Below are 14,309 nucleotides of genomic sequence, written 5' to 3' on the forward strand. Positions count from 1 at the left end.
CCACTCATTCGGCCCATCATCGCCGCCGCACCATCCGTACCAACGGCCACACATTTTTCCCAGCTCAGTCCCACTTCAGTCATGAAAGCATCCAGGAGTCTAAATATTTCCTCACCCATTGTCCTGCCAGGCACCTCCTTGCAGAACAGAAACTCCTCCAAAATCTTCACTTCCCATGGATAGTGGATCAAAACAATCAACTGAGCCGCGCTGGCATTGCTTACAGAAATGCAATCTATCCAGTAGCTGTGACTGAATGTCAGCCGAGAGTTCTTCAATTCTCCTCCTCATGGTGTCATTTGAGAGAGGTATAGCTTTCAGTTTATGAGCTGCCTCTGTACCGAGCATAACTTCACACATTTCAACCGCCGCTGGAAGTATGAGTTCTTGTGCAATTGTGTGTGGCTTCTTACTTTTAGCAATCAGTTGAGCCACCAAATAAGAAGCCTTCTGTGCTTTCTCTGAAGTTGTGGCCAGGTTCACCATCCGTTTCGATGGAAAATGTATTTTGTTTTACCCATATATTCTGGGCGCTTTGTAATCAGATGCCACTTTAGCTTGGCGGGCTTCTTGGCTTCGTTTGCTAGCACCTGAAGACACATGACACATTTTGGTCTCCTGTCGCTGTTCTCAATAAAACCAAACTCTATATAATTGTCGCTACATTTTCTCAATTTAGCTAGTTTGGGCTTAGCGTTACTTGACAATGTGGTCTTACTCAAATATTTCTCCATGCTCCCCAGTTAGCTAGGTAATAAGCCAAGGTAAGCAGCAGCAGGAACGGTTTGTGAAGAGAGTTTTTTTTTTTCCTGAGTGAAGTGAGTGATTCATGACAGATTGATGTGATATGTCACAATCGAGTTTCTATTGGCCCAAATCTAACGTGGGTGGGAGTAATGGACACAATATGCTTGTTTTATTGGCGCAAATGGTCCCCATCTGTAAATATGCACTTTTTAATAATACAGCACAATTTTTATAATTTATAGCAAATTATTTTGCGGACCCCCTGGCTATGGGTCATGGACCCCCAACCAGATTTAGAGCTCTGTCTGTAATTATAATCCAGAAATATAACTTTGTTTTCATGTGGGTTTATAAGGAACAGTGCCTTTGAAAAGCCTGTTTCCTCAAATCTTAAAAGCTGAATAATAATTGTATTTGTTTAAACAACAAAAACATGCTCTATGTTGTAAAATATCGTGTTTTTTATTCATGAAAAAAATATGTTTACCTTGACTCTACTTTAAATTTAATTAGGTTTATTTTCCATTGACCCCTATTGTTCCTAATAAGCCCACTTAGCAAATAGCCCATTGAACCTCATATTAAACTGAAGTCCTTGTCAACGTTACATACTGAATCTGTTTTCATTGCAGGGAGAAAAATGAAAAGACAGAGAACAAAACTATAAGGACTGCCAGATTCAGAAATTAAAGATTTAATTTACTGGTTATGATGTTTGAGGTCTAAATCTACAAAAAAGAATCAAAATCGAGGTGTTTATTTAGTAAAATGTGAAGCATTTACATTTTTAAAACCATAGTGGGCTTATTAAGAACATATGTGGGCTTAAATGGTACACATGTTCCTTATAAGTCCACTCCAGACTTTTCACGTTTGCAGTTAAATAAAGAAACTTAATTATGTCCGTTTATCACAAAACATGATTGTTTAGATGAGAGATCAATCTTTGATTTAATACTCATTTTATTGGAAGGCTGTTAACATTTATATAAGAAAACATGTAAAACTTAGATTTGGGTGGGCTTAATTGGGTCACTTCCCCCTATATATTTGTCAAAAGTGTCAATAAACCCGATCTTCGGCATAGTTTAAGTTCAAACTCTTTGCAGGCTTTGGATTTTCAGCAACATTTCTGATGCGATGGTTGGTCCTCTGGTTAGTCCAGTTATTAATTAATTATTCAGTCACATTACTTTTTTGATGCACATCACGTATTCCTAATAAAAGTTTATTCAGTAAATGTGCTTCCATCATAGTTTATGCACATTTCTTCTTATCGAACAAAAAATGTATCCATCTCAAATGAGCGTATATGTTTTTCATGAGATTTTATTCGCATCTTGGTATTTCCATCCAGCAGTTTTTGTGCGTCATCTTAAAATGTGCACAAAAATACATGGATGGAAACCCAGCTATTGTCATGGTAACCAGATACATTGTAAGCTGATTTGCAGAAGGACTAAAATAAAAGTATCAGCAAATCAAAGCGCAATGGCAAAGAAACAGCTTTCTTTCTCTAAAAATGATACCAGAGATGATAGCTAGATGGACATTGAGGATATTTAATTTCAAATCAAAGAAAACAAATCAGTGAGCCTAACAGCTGAAACTGGGACATAATAAACATTTTAAGAGAATCACTGGGACACTGGAACACACCTTGTGAAACCGGGAATGACTTCTGGTCATCCTACCAAATACATTGTCACAAGCTCAGTGAAACTTTTCATCTAAGATGACAGACAGAGTTGGAGGAAATTATAAATTATGTAATTATAAAAATCTGCAAATTTTAGCCAATATTTGTGTGGGCTATGTATTTTTAGTGCACATTAGAGGTATTAGCTTAGTAACATGCTAATATCGGACTGTTCAAAAGTATGCTAATGAATGAACTGTCTGCGTTGTTGAGTGCACGTCACATGAGGAGCAATATTTGTGTGATGTGCATGAGTGACCGTTAACAGAGTTGCTGCTCGTGAAAAGCTTTTGTAATCAGTCATGTATAAGTTTCCATTTTGGTTAAGATGCTGCCGTAGAAGGTAGCTGCCTGTGTAGACAGGGAGGCAGCTCATCAGAGTTTGGAACAGAGCCATACACTTCAACATGCACAATAAACAGCATACATAGCCACAAAACACATAATGCACAAATTTTACTTGGTACTTAATTTCTGACATGTCTCGATCCACTAATTTTTACATAAACAGCCTGAAAAAAATTGGCATATATATTTTCAGCATTATAATATATGGTCTGTAACCACATCTTCAGGAGTGGGGGAACAAATTATATAGTTAAAGTATTGGCCATTGCAAAACCCATTTTGGTTGACCATTAATCTGAATATTGTAGGGGACACGTCTCATGTAAAAATCAGTGGATGGCCAACAACCATGCAATGGGGACAGAGAGCCTAGAGAATGCAGACAGAGAATGCAGCCAAGCTGTGGTGCCAGGACAGAGCACTCACTTTCCCAGGAAGTCCCAAACCATGCCCCCAATCTGCTGAGGGGCAGCGGACACAGAGGGGAGAGGGTCAGAGTGGGCTCTGCCACCAGGGCGGGACGAGGGGCGTGCAGCAGACACAGAGGGGGGAGGTGGACTGGGCCACAGTGAAGGAGATATGAAGTTATGGATGGAGTTGTGCAGGGATGGGGTGAGTTTAGATAGATAGATAGATAGATAGATAGATAGATAGATAGATAGATTATTATGAAAAAGTAACAAGTGTTTAATGACATGAGATGAAGGACATGGAAAACAAGAGGAAGAGAAAGAGGTCGGATAAAGAGAAAGCCCAACAGACAGAACAGAGAAAGAGTTGACGAGACGGCAAAAAACAACAGAAACACACTTAGTTAATCAAACAACAATAACCCCAAAAGCATGAAAAAGCAACTGAGAAAAAGCAACAATACTTTGAGCAAGAGCAGGAGATTCTACGAGAAATCTGGCCTGATTGTCTGATGCTCAAAACTATTAAGGGCAGTTCACACTGACAGCGATTTTATCACTGGAGGACCCAGTGTCACTGTATTTGTGATACCCAGTGGCCATTCCTATTGCTGGATGCCTTGACATCATTGGTGGGCTGCACAACTGACAAATGCAATGTACTCCCCAGTGTATTGAAAGTAAAAATAAGATGCCATTCCATTTTGACAACAAATCAGTTTTCGTCCCGCTAAAAATGTATTCCAGAGGGCAAAGTGTTTGTATAGAATCTGCAGCATTGCATTATCATCATATCATGAACAAGATAAATGATTATACAGTGGCAAGAAAAATTACGTGGACCCTTTGGAATTATGTTTAGTATGTAAACACTCCTCTGGCAACAATAACCTCAACCAAGAATTTCCGGTAGCTGCGGATTAGAAGAAATTTTGGACCATTCTTCCTTACAGAATTGCTACAGCTCAGCCATATTCTAAGAATATCTGGTGTGAATGGCTCTCTTGAGGTCATTTCACAGCACCTCTCTTGGGTTAAGGTCTGGGCTCTGACTGAGCCACTCCAAAAAGTGGATTTTCTTTTTTTGAAGTCATTCTGCAGTGGATATTTAGGGTCATTGTCCTGTTGCATCACCCAGCTTGATAAACTTGGGAATTAATTTTTCCATCAATGATGGCAAGCAGTTCAGGCGCCGAAGCAGCAAAGCAGACCCAAATCATGATGCTCCCTCCACTGTACTTGTTCCTCCCAAAGAATTCAACCTTAGTTTAACCAGTCCTCAAAACATTTTCCCAGTAGCATTGTGGACAGTCAATGTAGTCTTTGGCAAACTTAAGGCGTGCAGCAAAGTTTTTGTTTGAAAGCTGTGGCTTCCTTCGTGATGTCCTGCCATGGACACCTTGCCGGTTTGAACAGAGACGTAAACCAGTTCCAATGATTCCTTCAAGTCTTTAGCTGTCACTCTAAGGTTCTTTTTTACCTCACTGAGCATTCTGCCACATGCCCTTTGAGTCATCTTGGCTGGACGGCCACTTCTAGGGAAAGTAGCCACAGTACTAAATCATCTCCATTTATAGACAATTTAAGGACAGATGAATATCTAAGCTCTTCGAAATAACTCTGTAACCCTTTACAGCTTTATGCAAAGCAACTATTCTTGAATGTAGGTGTTCTGAGACCTCTTTTTTGCGAGGTATGGTCCACATCAGCAGATGCTTCTTCTGAATAGCAAATTCAAAATGTTTGAGTAGCTCTAACCCACACCTCCTATCTCAGTATTTCAGTTATTTTATTTTACATTAATTTTACCGTATTTTATACTATAATATAATGTATGTAGGCAGAAACAAAATGCATCAAACAGTGAAATTGCTCAGGCTTGGGTTAGGGTGTACGGAACATAAAATATGCATTCCTGTTGACTGTATTACATCATTTACAACTGAAAATACAACTCGCTTTTGGCACCTGTGTGGACATTTTACCCAGAAACTGAAGCTCACACTTGCCAATACATTCAACAACACTTCCAGCATTGGCCACTTGGGGCAGTGTCTCGAATTTCGGTGAGCACAGACAAGATTTTAGCAGCAGAACTTTCGACCTACTGTTGTCGAATTCACAATGAGATCATTGTTCCTCCATCTACACATAACAACTTTATCTCACATGAGACAGATCGTGTGCTCCACTATCTTGTCTCCTATTGGTAGTCACCACTCACATCACTTCTTATCTGAATAAAGTTACCCTTTTTCCAATTTGTTGTCGCTAGACAAGCACACAGTGCATCTCCAAAAGTTGTTGTCACTCACGACGCCTCAACTCACCAACCTTAATAGAAAATGATAATCTCTGTTTACTTTGCCACTAGAAATCACAGTCAGTGTGAACGCCCATTGAGGATCATGTGAAACCTGACCATACAAGACTAGAATGGACCCAATATTTAGATGGACTACTGAATGAAAAATTCCAAGAATTTAGAAGAAAAGTAAAGAAAAATGGAGGCAGTTGTACATGGAAATGCCAAACACATACACTGATCTGTCAAGGCTATTCACAACCACTTCAAAAAGCTCAATATTAATATTCAGAACATGTAAGAAACAGAATACTGATGAGCTTATGAATGCATGATTATAGGGAAACAGCTAAAATATTTGCAATCGTCATCATTTTTCACTGCTAGAAGATGCATTATTGACGGTATATCTCAGAGTACAGCCAAGTTTATACGCATCAATAGCAAAACGGCCCTCGACATCAGTTTGATGTTATACTCCCACAGAATTTGATATTAGATGGTACAGTACAAACTGTTGACTGATTGTGTCGAGACCAGAGTTTTACAGTAAAACTAAAAACTGGTCCTTGTGTGGCAAAATTCAGACACTGTTCATACTTTCCACCAAGTAAAATTTTATTTGAACATTACACTACTAAAAGTTTGGATGGACCTACGGCTTCTTTTTTATTACTATTGTCCAGTCATTAAAATTATTATGTATACCTAGTGCATGTACGCTGGGCACTTGTTGGCTGCTTTTCCTTCAGTTAAAAAAACATTCTTTTTATTTACAATTTTAACTGTGTCAAAAACTAAATGGAATATAGGCCGTTTATCTTTTTCTATAAATGTAATTGTAAGCATTTAAGCATAGGCCTTTAGATCTAAAGGTATTTAAGATCATGAGAAATACTGTATACATTCAGTCAATTGTGTTCAAACGTTTGATTAGTAGTGTATATGTAATTAAAAAAGGTCATTGGTACATTTCCAAAAGCATCAGTATTAAAAGGTAAATAAGTGCTGTCCTTTCTCACCTCTCCAGTTCTGCGATCTTCTTATCCTTGTCATTTTTCTCAGTCTCCACCTCTCTCAGTATCTCCAGTAACCTCTCCACCTCAGTCTGGGCTTTGCTGGACTCCTCCTTGTAGAAGGACACCTCCTTCTCCAGCAGTCTGACCCGGTCCACATACTCAGGGTTCCCACGTGAGCTCTGCTGTACCTCCACCTCATGGGCTTTCTGTATGTAGATCATGAAAAGGCATTGCCATGGAAACAGGCCAAAAAACACAACATCAATAAAAGGAATGCAGAAATACTTCAAGGTTTAGAGTGCCACTGTTGCAAGGAAGTAGTAAAATGATCAAGTTAAGACATACATAAACTAGAGGTGTTAGGCTCTTTACAAAGCAGATAATGAAAAGAATACAGCCAAGTTCTAAAAAACACATCTAAAAAATAAAATTCACTTGGATAATATTTAGCAGAAATTCAAACTGTTAAAGTTAAAACTGAACAAGAAAGTTAATGTTAAAAGACAATAATTGGAATGACAAAAACAGCCTTGCTTAGATTTAAAAATATTGCAAGCTTTCTTAATGCTTTCATCAGCATGTTTAAAAACAAGTGCACAATGCATGACCATGAAAAACTTTAAAAAGAGCCATGGTATAAGAGTACGGAGCCCCTTAGAGGACATGGCAGAATTTTTTTTTTCTGAAATAGTTTTGCATGCCCTCGCAATAGTTTGCATTCCCTTGCAATAGGTTCCCTTATGACTCAGTACACTTGACATTGCGTCACTAAGCTGACACATATGGGAAGTGTCCTTCTACACGACCTAGTTGAAACCTCCCTACAATAACGGCAATTCTAATGTTGGCTATTAGCCAAGGCACGAAGCTGTCAGCTATAAAAGCGGGCGTGCAAACACCATTCCTCAGAATTTTCTTTTTTCATGACAGCGATTCATCTCTCGTCTAGAAGCCCTCTACTACTTCACTGTCGACATACACGAGTCAGAGGGTGGGATCTTCACAGCAACGAGAAGAATCTCCGCTCCCCTGCAGAGTTCTGGCGAACATTTAATCCGTCCTGATTCCCCGCAGCGCTTCACAGGAGTTTTGTATCCTTATAAGCTATTGTGTATATGTATGTGTATATATATACATATATATATATATATATATATATATATATATATATATATATATATATATATATATATATATACACACACACAGGTGCATCTCAAAAAATTCAAATATTGTGGAAAAGTTTTTATGCCAGTGAAATATTTCAAGCCTTTTTTTGTTTTAATCTTGATGAATACGGCTTACAGCTCATGGAAATAAAAAATCCAGTATCTCAAAATATTAGAATAAAGAATTTATAATACAGAAATGTCGGCCTTCTGAAAAGTATGTTAATTTATGCACTCAATACTTGGTCGGGACTCCTTTTGCACAAATTACTGCATCAATGCAGCGTGGCATGGAGGCAATCAGCCTGTGGCACTGCTGAGGTGTTATGGAAGTCCAGGTTGCTTTAATAGCGGCCTTCAGCTCGTCTGTATTGTTGGGTCTGGTGTCTCTCATTTTCCTCTTGACAATACCCCATAGATTCTCAATGGGGTTCAGGTCAGGCGAGTTGGCTGGCCAATCAAGCACAGTAATACCATGGTTAGCAAACCAGTTACTAGTAGTTTTGGCACTGTGGGCAGGTGCCAAGTCCTGCTGGAAAAGGAAATCAGCATCTCCATAAAGCTTGTCAGCAGATGGAAGCATGAAATGCTCTAAAATCTCCTGGTAGATGGCTGCATTGACTCTTGACTTGAGAAAACACAGTGGACCAACACCAGCAGATGACATGGCACCTCAAATCATCACTGACTGTGGAAACTTCACACTGGACTTCAAGCAACTTGGATTCTGTGCCTCTCCACTCTTCCTCCAGACTCTGGGACCTTGATTTCCAAATGAAATGCAAAATTTACTTTCATCTGAAAAGAGGACTCTGGACCACTGAGCAATAATTATTTGCAGTAATTCGTGCAAAAGGAGCCCCGACCATGTATTGAGTGCATAAATTATCATACTTTTCAGAAGGTCGACATTTCTGTATTATAAATTCTTTATTCTAATATTTTGAACGATATTCTAATTTTTTGAGAATATATATATATATATATATATATATATATATATATACACGCACACACACACACACACACACACACACACACGCACACACACACAAGCAGTGTCGACTAACATCAGCACTGGCTGGAAAAGCATACTCAGTGGCGGGCCAAACTGGTTCAGCACTCCAAAAAGGTTTCCTCTCTGGAAGGTTATGTTGTGTATTGCGGCGTGATGGGACTCTGTCAAGTGTTCTGAGTCATAAGGGAACGTCTCGGTTACGTATGTAACCTCGGTTCCCTGAGACGAGGGGAACGAGACATTGCGTAAGCTGGCCGCACTACAAGACTCAGAGTTCTTTGAGATGCGAACGATGCGCTCTTTGTCCCTAAGTCAGAAAATTCTGAGGAATGGTGTTTGTGCGCCGGATTTTATAGCGGACAGCTTCACGCTTAAATGGGTGGGGCTCAAACACCATAGCCAATATTAGAATTGCCGTTATTGTAGAGAGGTTTCAACTAGGTTGTGAAAAAAGGCACTTCCTATATGCGTCACCTTAGTGACGCAATGTCTCGTTCCCCTTGTCTCAGGGAACCGAGGTTATGTACATAACCGAGACGTTTTGCATTCACTCGCAATACATTTACCATGGTTTTACTATAGCAACCATATTTTAACCTTGGTATTTGTAGTAATACCATAGTAATAATACAGGAAAACGAAAACTATGGTAATAAAGATCATAATTTTGTGGTTATTATGGTTTTACTACAATATTTGTAGTAAAACCATAGTAACTTACTTTTCATAGTTACTATAATATGATTATAGTAAAACCATGGTTTTCGCCACAAAAAAATAAAATAAAAAAAAATTCATTAAAAAAATTTATAAATAAAAAAAGGGTGTTTCCTCAACTTTGGTCAGTTTCATTTTTGAGGGGTTGATTTTATTAAAACAAATATATTTCAACTTTTTTCTTTCTGTTATATGGTCATATTAAAACAGACCTAGAAACTTTTTACCAGGCCTTGATCATTTATTTTTGATACTTTTGAAATGCCTTTTATGAATAGGTCCTAGACCCAGACTTTTAATATTAAACTATGAAATTCCATTAAAAAAATTATTATGTTTAAAACTAGGATAATATACACAAAGAGTGAAATAAACAAACCATTTCAATATTTATTATGTTGAAATGATTTCTATCAATTAAAAAATAAATAAAAAATACAACAATTGTGGCGTCATTTTCACCACACCAAACAATTTAGCTCCTAATACATTTTCTCTAAAAGTTTGTGTACTTGTTAACCAAGTCAGCAAAAGTGTCAGTGAAAAGCACGCTTGAGATGAAATATGACACGTGATTAAGGTAAACATCAAGCTAAATATTTTGTCAAGTTATTTCATTGTGTGTATTTAGGATAAATAAAATGTTAGCTTTGAAATCAGCATTAGAAAGGATGCAGCCATTTTATTGCAAAAACGTAAAAAAAAAAAAAAAAAAAAAAATTGAGATGTGGTGAAAATGACACTGTAGTGGGAATTTTCATGACTTAAAAAAACATAAATTAAGACATACATGTGATGCATGTTTATAAACTGTTGGACATTGTTAGTAGAAATATATATATATATATATATATATATATATATATATATATATATATATATATATAAATAATGAGTGTGTGAAAAACGTTTTAACAAGACTTTACTTTCTAGAAATACACAGTGCAAAGTTGAAAAAACAGCCATAAACAAACTTCAAAACAAGTTTTTCAAAGGTGAACACTACTGAAACTGATATTCTAGATTCCCGAAATGTTTGCATGACAAGGGTGGAATTAAACACAAAAGACCAAGGAGCATGCAATGCAACATGCAATAACAGGGCCGTGTGGATTATTGCTCCATGGTTCAGTGGTAAGATACTTTGCAATGTGATTGCTTTCAAATAGCCAGACATATGCATTTAAGCATCTGGGTATTCACTTTCAAGGAAACAAATTCATATTCGACATTGGAAGCACGAGGAAACAATACAGTGTTTTGTTTCTGAACACTGCTGACAGTTTTATTTTGTTGGTTTGGGTGCTGTTCTCAGTATTGCTGCTAAATTTATAATGTTTATAATTAAAAAAACTAAATTAACATTAGGCTAAAGATATTATACAGGTTGTGTGATTGCACAAGTAAAATTACAAAAAATTTTTGAGAAATGCACAGAACTAAGGAGGAATTTTATGGATGAATTGGACATATTATTAAAAAACATTTGCCTGACATTTTTAGAATTTTATAATGTGTGTGTGTGTGTGTGTATATATATATATATTTACAATTTACAATTTACTTATTATTTTACAAACCATAAATCATGCTCACATTTAAATTTTTGCCAAACTGAAAGCCACATTTAATGTATTTTATGTTATTTACATCATTTAAATACTTCAGATCATTATCAAGCAAACCTGGTCCATAAAGACCATGTGTAACTCCTCCCTCTGCAGGCCAGTAGTGGTGCTACAATAACAATAACTACACTCCCACATCTTTCCTTTTGATATCTCCCACACTTACAACAAAATGCTGCAACTAATAGGCATACAGTTATGTTACATTAATCACAGGATGCACCTTTAATTAAAAATCATCAGACCATGGATTACAAATCTAGGTCTCCAAAGCAGCACGGCCTACAATTCCATATACTGTAAATCTCTACATTGAACAAAATATGAATTTAAAGAAAGTTTAACTACAGTAGAGCTAAAAGAATAGAACTGATTGTGTAGTGTCCTCATGATTTCAATGTGTTGTATACAGATCCAGAGAAACACTTACAAGATTGTTCATTTGACTGAACAGCTGCTCTGCTTGCTACATTGCAAAGGAGGGAATTATGGGAAATGAGGAGAAGGAGGATAAGGAAAACAACACAAGCCTTATCATTAGCTCTTCTTTCAGGTTAATGATAATGTTTTACACAGGAGAATGCAAATGACCAGAGAGTAACATAACATAAGAACAACCTGGCTGTGTTTCAAAACCTTGAACACGTGATCTGCCTTCCTAAAGAGCATTCGAATCATTCAGACTTAATATTCAGAACACTCTAATGCTGACAAAAAAAATAAAATAAAAATGCTGTCTAGGTGGACAGCTAACAAGGTCTTGAAACACAGCTGCTGTCAGAAAAGAATTAACCAATCACATCGCAACATCATATCAATTTTTCAATAAAGTTCCAATGATGCCCAAGTGAGCCGTACAGACCGAACTCGTTCTTGCACTAAAATAAGCTAGTCGCAACAAATAAAACAGAATGCAGCTATATTGAAATGCATTTTTAAAAGTTGGAAGTTTTTATTTACTTGACAAGGCGTCAAAAATCTTGGCATGAGACACTGAAAAAACAGCGAGATGTGGCGCAACGGTCAAAGTAGTCAAACTAGTGCATTTAAAACAAACAGACAGAAACAAAAACACATTCAGTGTGAACGGCCCCTAAAATGTGTGGCCAACGAATAGAATAGCGCAATGAATAGAGCAGAACGCAGGTGTCTTAAAACGTGTTTTTAAAAGTTGAAGTTCTTTTTAACTTGACACGGTGTCTAAAAACTACGGTGCTCCTGCACAAGACACTGAAAAAACAGCAAGACGTGGCACAACCATCAAAAACATCCATCTAGTGCATGTAGTGCATGGTTATTGGATGATGCGATAATCCCAAAGTGGTCAAAAATCAACTAATTAATTGGCTTTGTCAATATGGACCAATATAACAAGTAAAAATGTTGCGCGAGAAAATCTGACCTTTTGTAACTGTGTCTCCAGTTTATTGCATTCCTCCTTTTTCTGCTCGATTGCTATCTCAAGGGACTTGAGCTTGGAGTCTTTCTTGAGACCAGATGAGGCCAGCGACGAGGCGTGTTCCTTTAAATCTATGAGACTCGACTGGAGGAGGAGGTAGACAAGAGGAGAGCTGACAGTCCGGCCAAACACTCACACATTAACATTTATGCATTTGGCAGACGCTTTTAATACACTTGCAGTGTATTCAAGGTATACATTTTATCAGTTTGTACATTCCCTGGAAATCAAACCCATGATCTTGGGCGTTGCTTGCACCATGCTCTACCAGTTGAGCTTCAGGAACACATACGCAACAAAATCAAGCAGCCGTACCTCTTTCTCTGTTAGCTCCAGCTGTAAAGAGTTCACCTTCTCTTTCAGGTCTTTATTCTCTTTTTTATACGTGTCCACCTCTTCCAGTCTCTCTCGGTCCTCTCTCTCTCGCTGTTCTTTCAGGCGTTCGATAATTCGCTCCTGTGACAAAAAAAACTCTTTATTTAGCCTGCACTCACGGCTAACTGAGCATGCTGAAACGATTTCAACTTCTCCAACACTCATACTTCTCATGCATTTTTCTTCTTAACCGGCAAATAAAGACAATGCAGAAATACAAACCAGTGAAAATATGTTATTAAGGCACGGTAACATTTAACTTTGCACGGCGAAATTCTACGGACGATGGAGTGGGCGGATGTTGAGTGCATGTGAAACTAGCCTTTTTTAAATGCTGCACTTTATAATCTGGGAGAGTGAAGTTAAAAAGAAACTCGCCACTAAAATGATATCGTTGTCCATTGTGAATATTCAGTGTAGCTGTGTACGAAGCAGCGCCCACACAGAGGTCACTGCCAATCCAAGCAACTTCTTATTGGTCAACGTGGCCTGTAAAAGTTCACCAAACTTGAACTCAACGCGAAATCCACGAGGGCTCGGATTCCTATTAAGATGACTGTAGTTTGCCAGCAGAATTTTGCTGTGCGAAGATAAATGTGACTGCGCCTTTAAATACTTTTTTATGTAAAAACTACAAAATTAATATAAATAGTAAATAAAATAAAATAAATGGCATGAATTAAGTAAACTTGCAATTGGTCCATGCGACTTATGACATATGATTAGTTTTTGGTGAGAAACAAACCAAAATTTAAGTCCTTTTTCAGCAAAAAACTTGTTTCTCACCAAGACCTATAGTTTGCCTTCAGAAGACTTGGAATATGACGCATGAACCACATAATTTTACAATACGTTTGGGTGCTTTTTTAAACTTTAAAGTATCAGCGGCCGTCGTATTGAAAAGACGGATTACAGAAGTAATTATATATTAAATGATGATGATTAGTTCTCTTTGACTTTTCTGATTAATTGGTTAAATAGAAATGTAATTAGCCATTATACTGCCCTTCAAAAGCAAAACGCTAAATTGTGTTATGACTGAAATTAGTCTTTTAGACTATGATCTGTCCTGTGACAGACAAGTTTGGCTCATATGCTACAATTTAGAGAAAACTTTATTTGAAAATGCAGTAAATACAAAATCCACATCAAAATAATTTGATGGATGGACTGATGGATGGATGGAAAGTAATGCCATATCAGCACCAAAGGTTATTTTCATGGCAAAAACAGAGTAGTTTAAAGTGTAATTACAAAAAACAACAAACTATCACAGCACTGTAAAAATATGTACATAAAAGAGATGTAAGACGCGAGGTGAAGACAGCATCTCTCAGCGACACTGAACGTACAAAAGGGGAAACAGAAGCATGCATCCTGCAAAACATTGAATCCAGTCATTGCCGCGTACGGTA

General features: G+C 37.4%; 1 protein-coding gene across 2 annotated transcripts in view; it reads right to left on the reverse strand.

The window, feature by feature from the left end:
* The window catches only part of LOC127426072 (ERC protein 2-like), a 118,426-nt gene that overhangs the window by 13,510 nt on the left and 90,607 nt on the right, over positions 1 to 14,309 (reverse strand). For both annotated transcript variants that reach the window (XM_051672562.1, XM_051672561.1), the window contains 5 exons: positions 12,835 to 12,975; positions 12,463 to 12,603; positions 11,491 to 11,526; positions 6,532 to 6,734; positions 3,221 to 3,352 (listed from right to left, as the gene is read on the reverse strand). In XM_051672562.1, the coding sequence (XP_051528522.1) occupies positions 3,221 to 3,352; positions 6,532 to 6,734; positions 11,491 to 11,526; positions 12,463 to 12,603; positions 12,835 to 12,975 (653 nt within the window). The remainder of the gene's footprint in view (positions 1 to 3,220; positions 3,353 to 6,531; positions 6,735 to 11,490; positions 11,527 to 12,462; positions 12,604 to 12,834; positions 12,976 to 14,309) is intronic.

This window comes from Myxocyprinus asiaticus, chromosome 35, assembly GCF_019703515.2.
Source record: "Myxocyprinus asiaticus isolate MX2 ecotype Aquarium Trade chromosome 35, UBuf_Myxa_2, whole genome shotgun sequence".
Classification (NCBI taxonomy): domain Eukaryota; kingdom Metazoa; phylum Chordata; class Actinopteri; order Cypriniformes; family Catostomidae; genus Myxocyprinus; species Myxocyprinus asiaticus.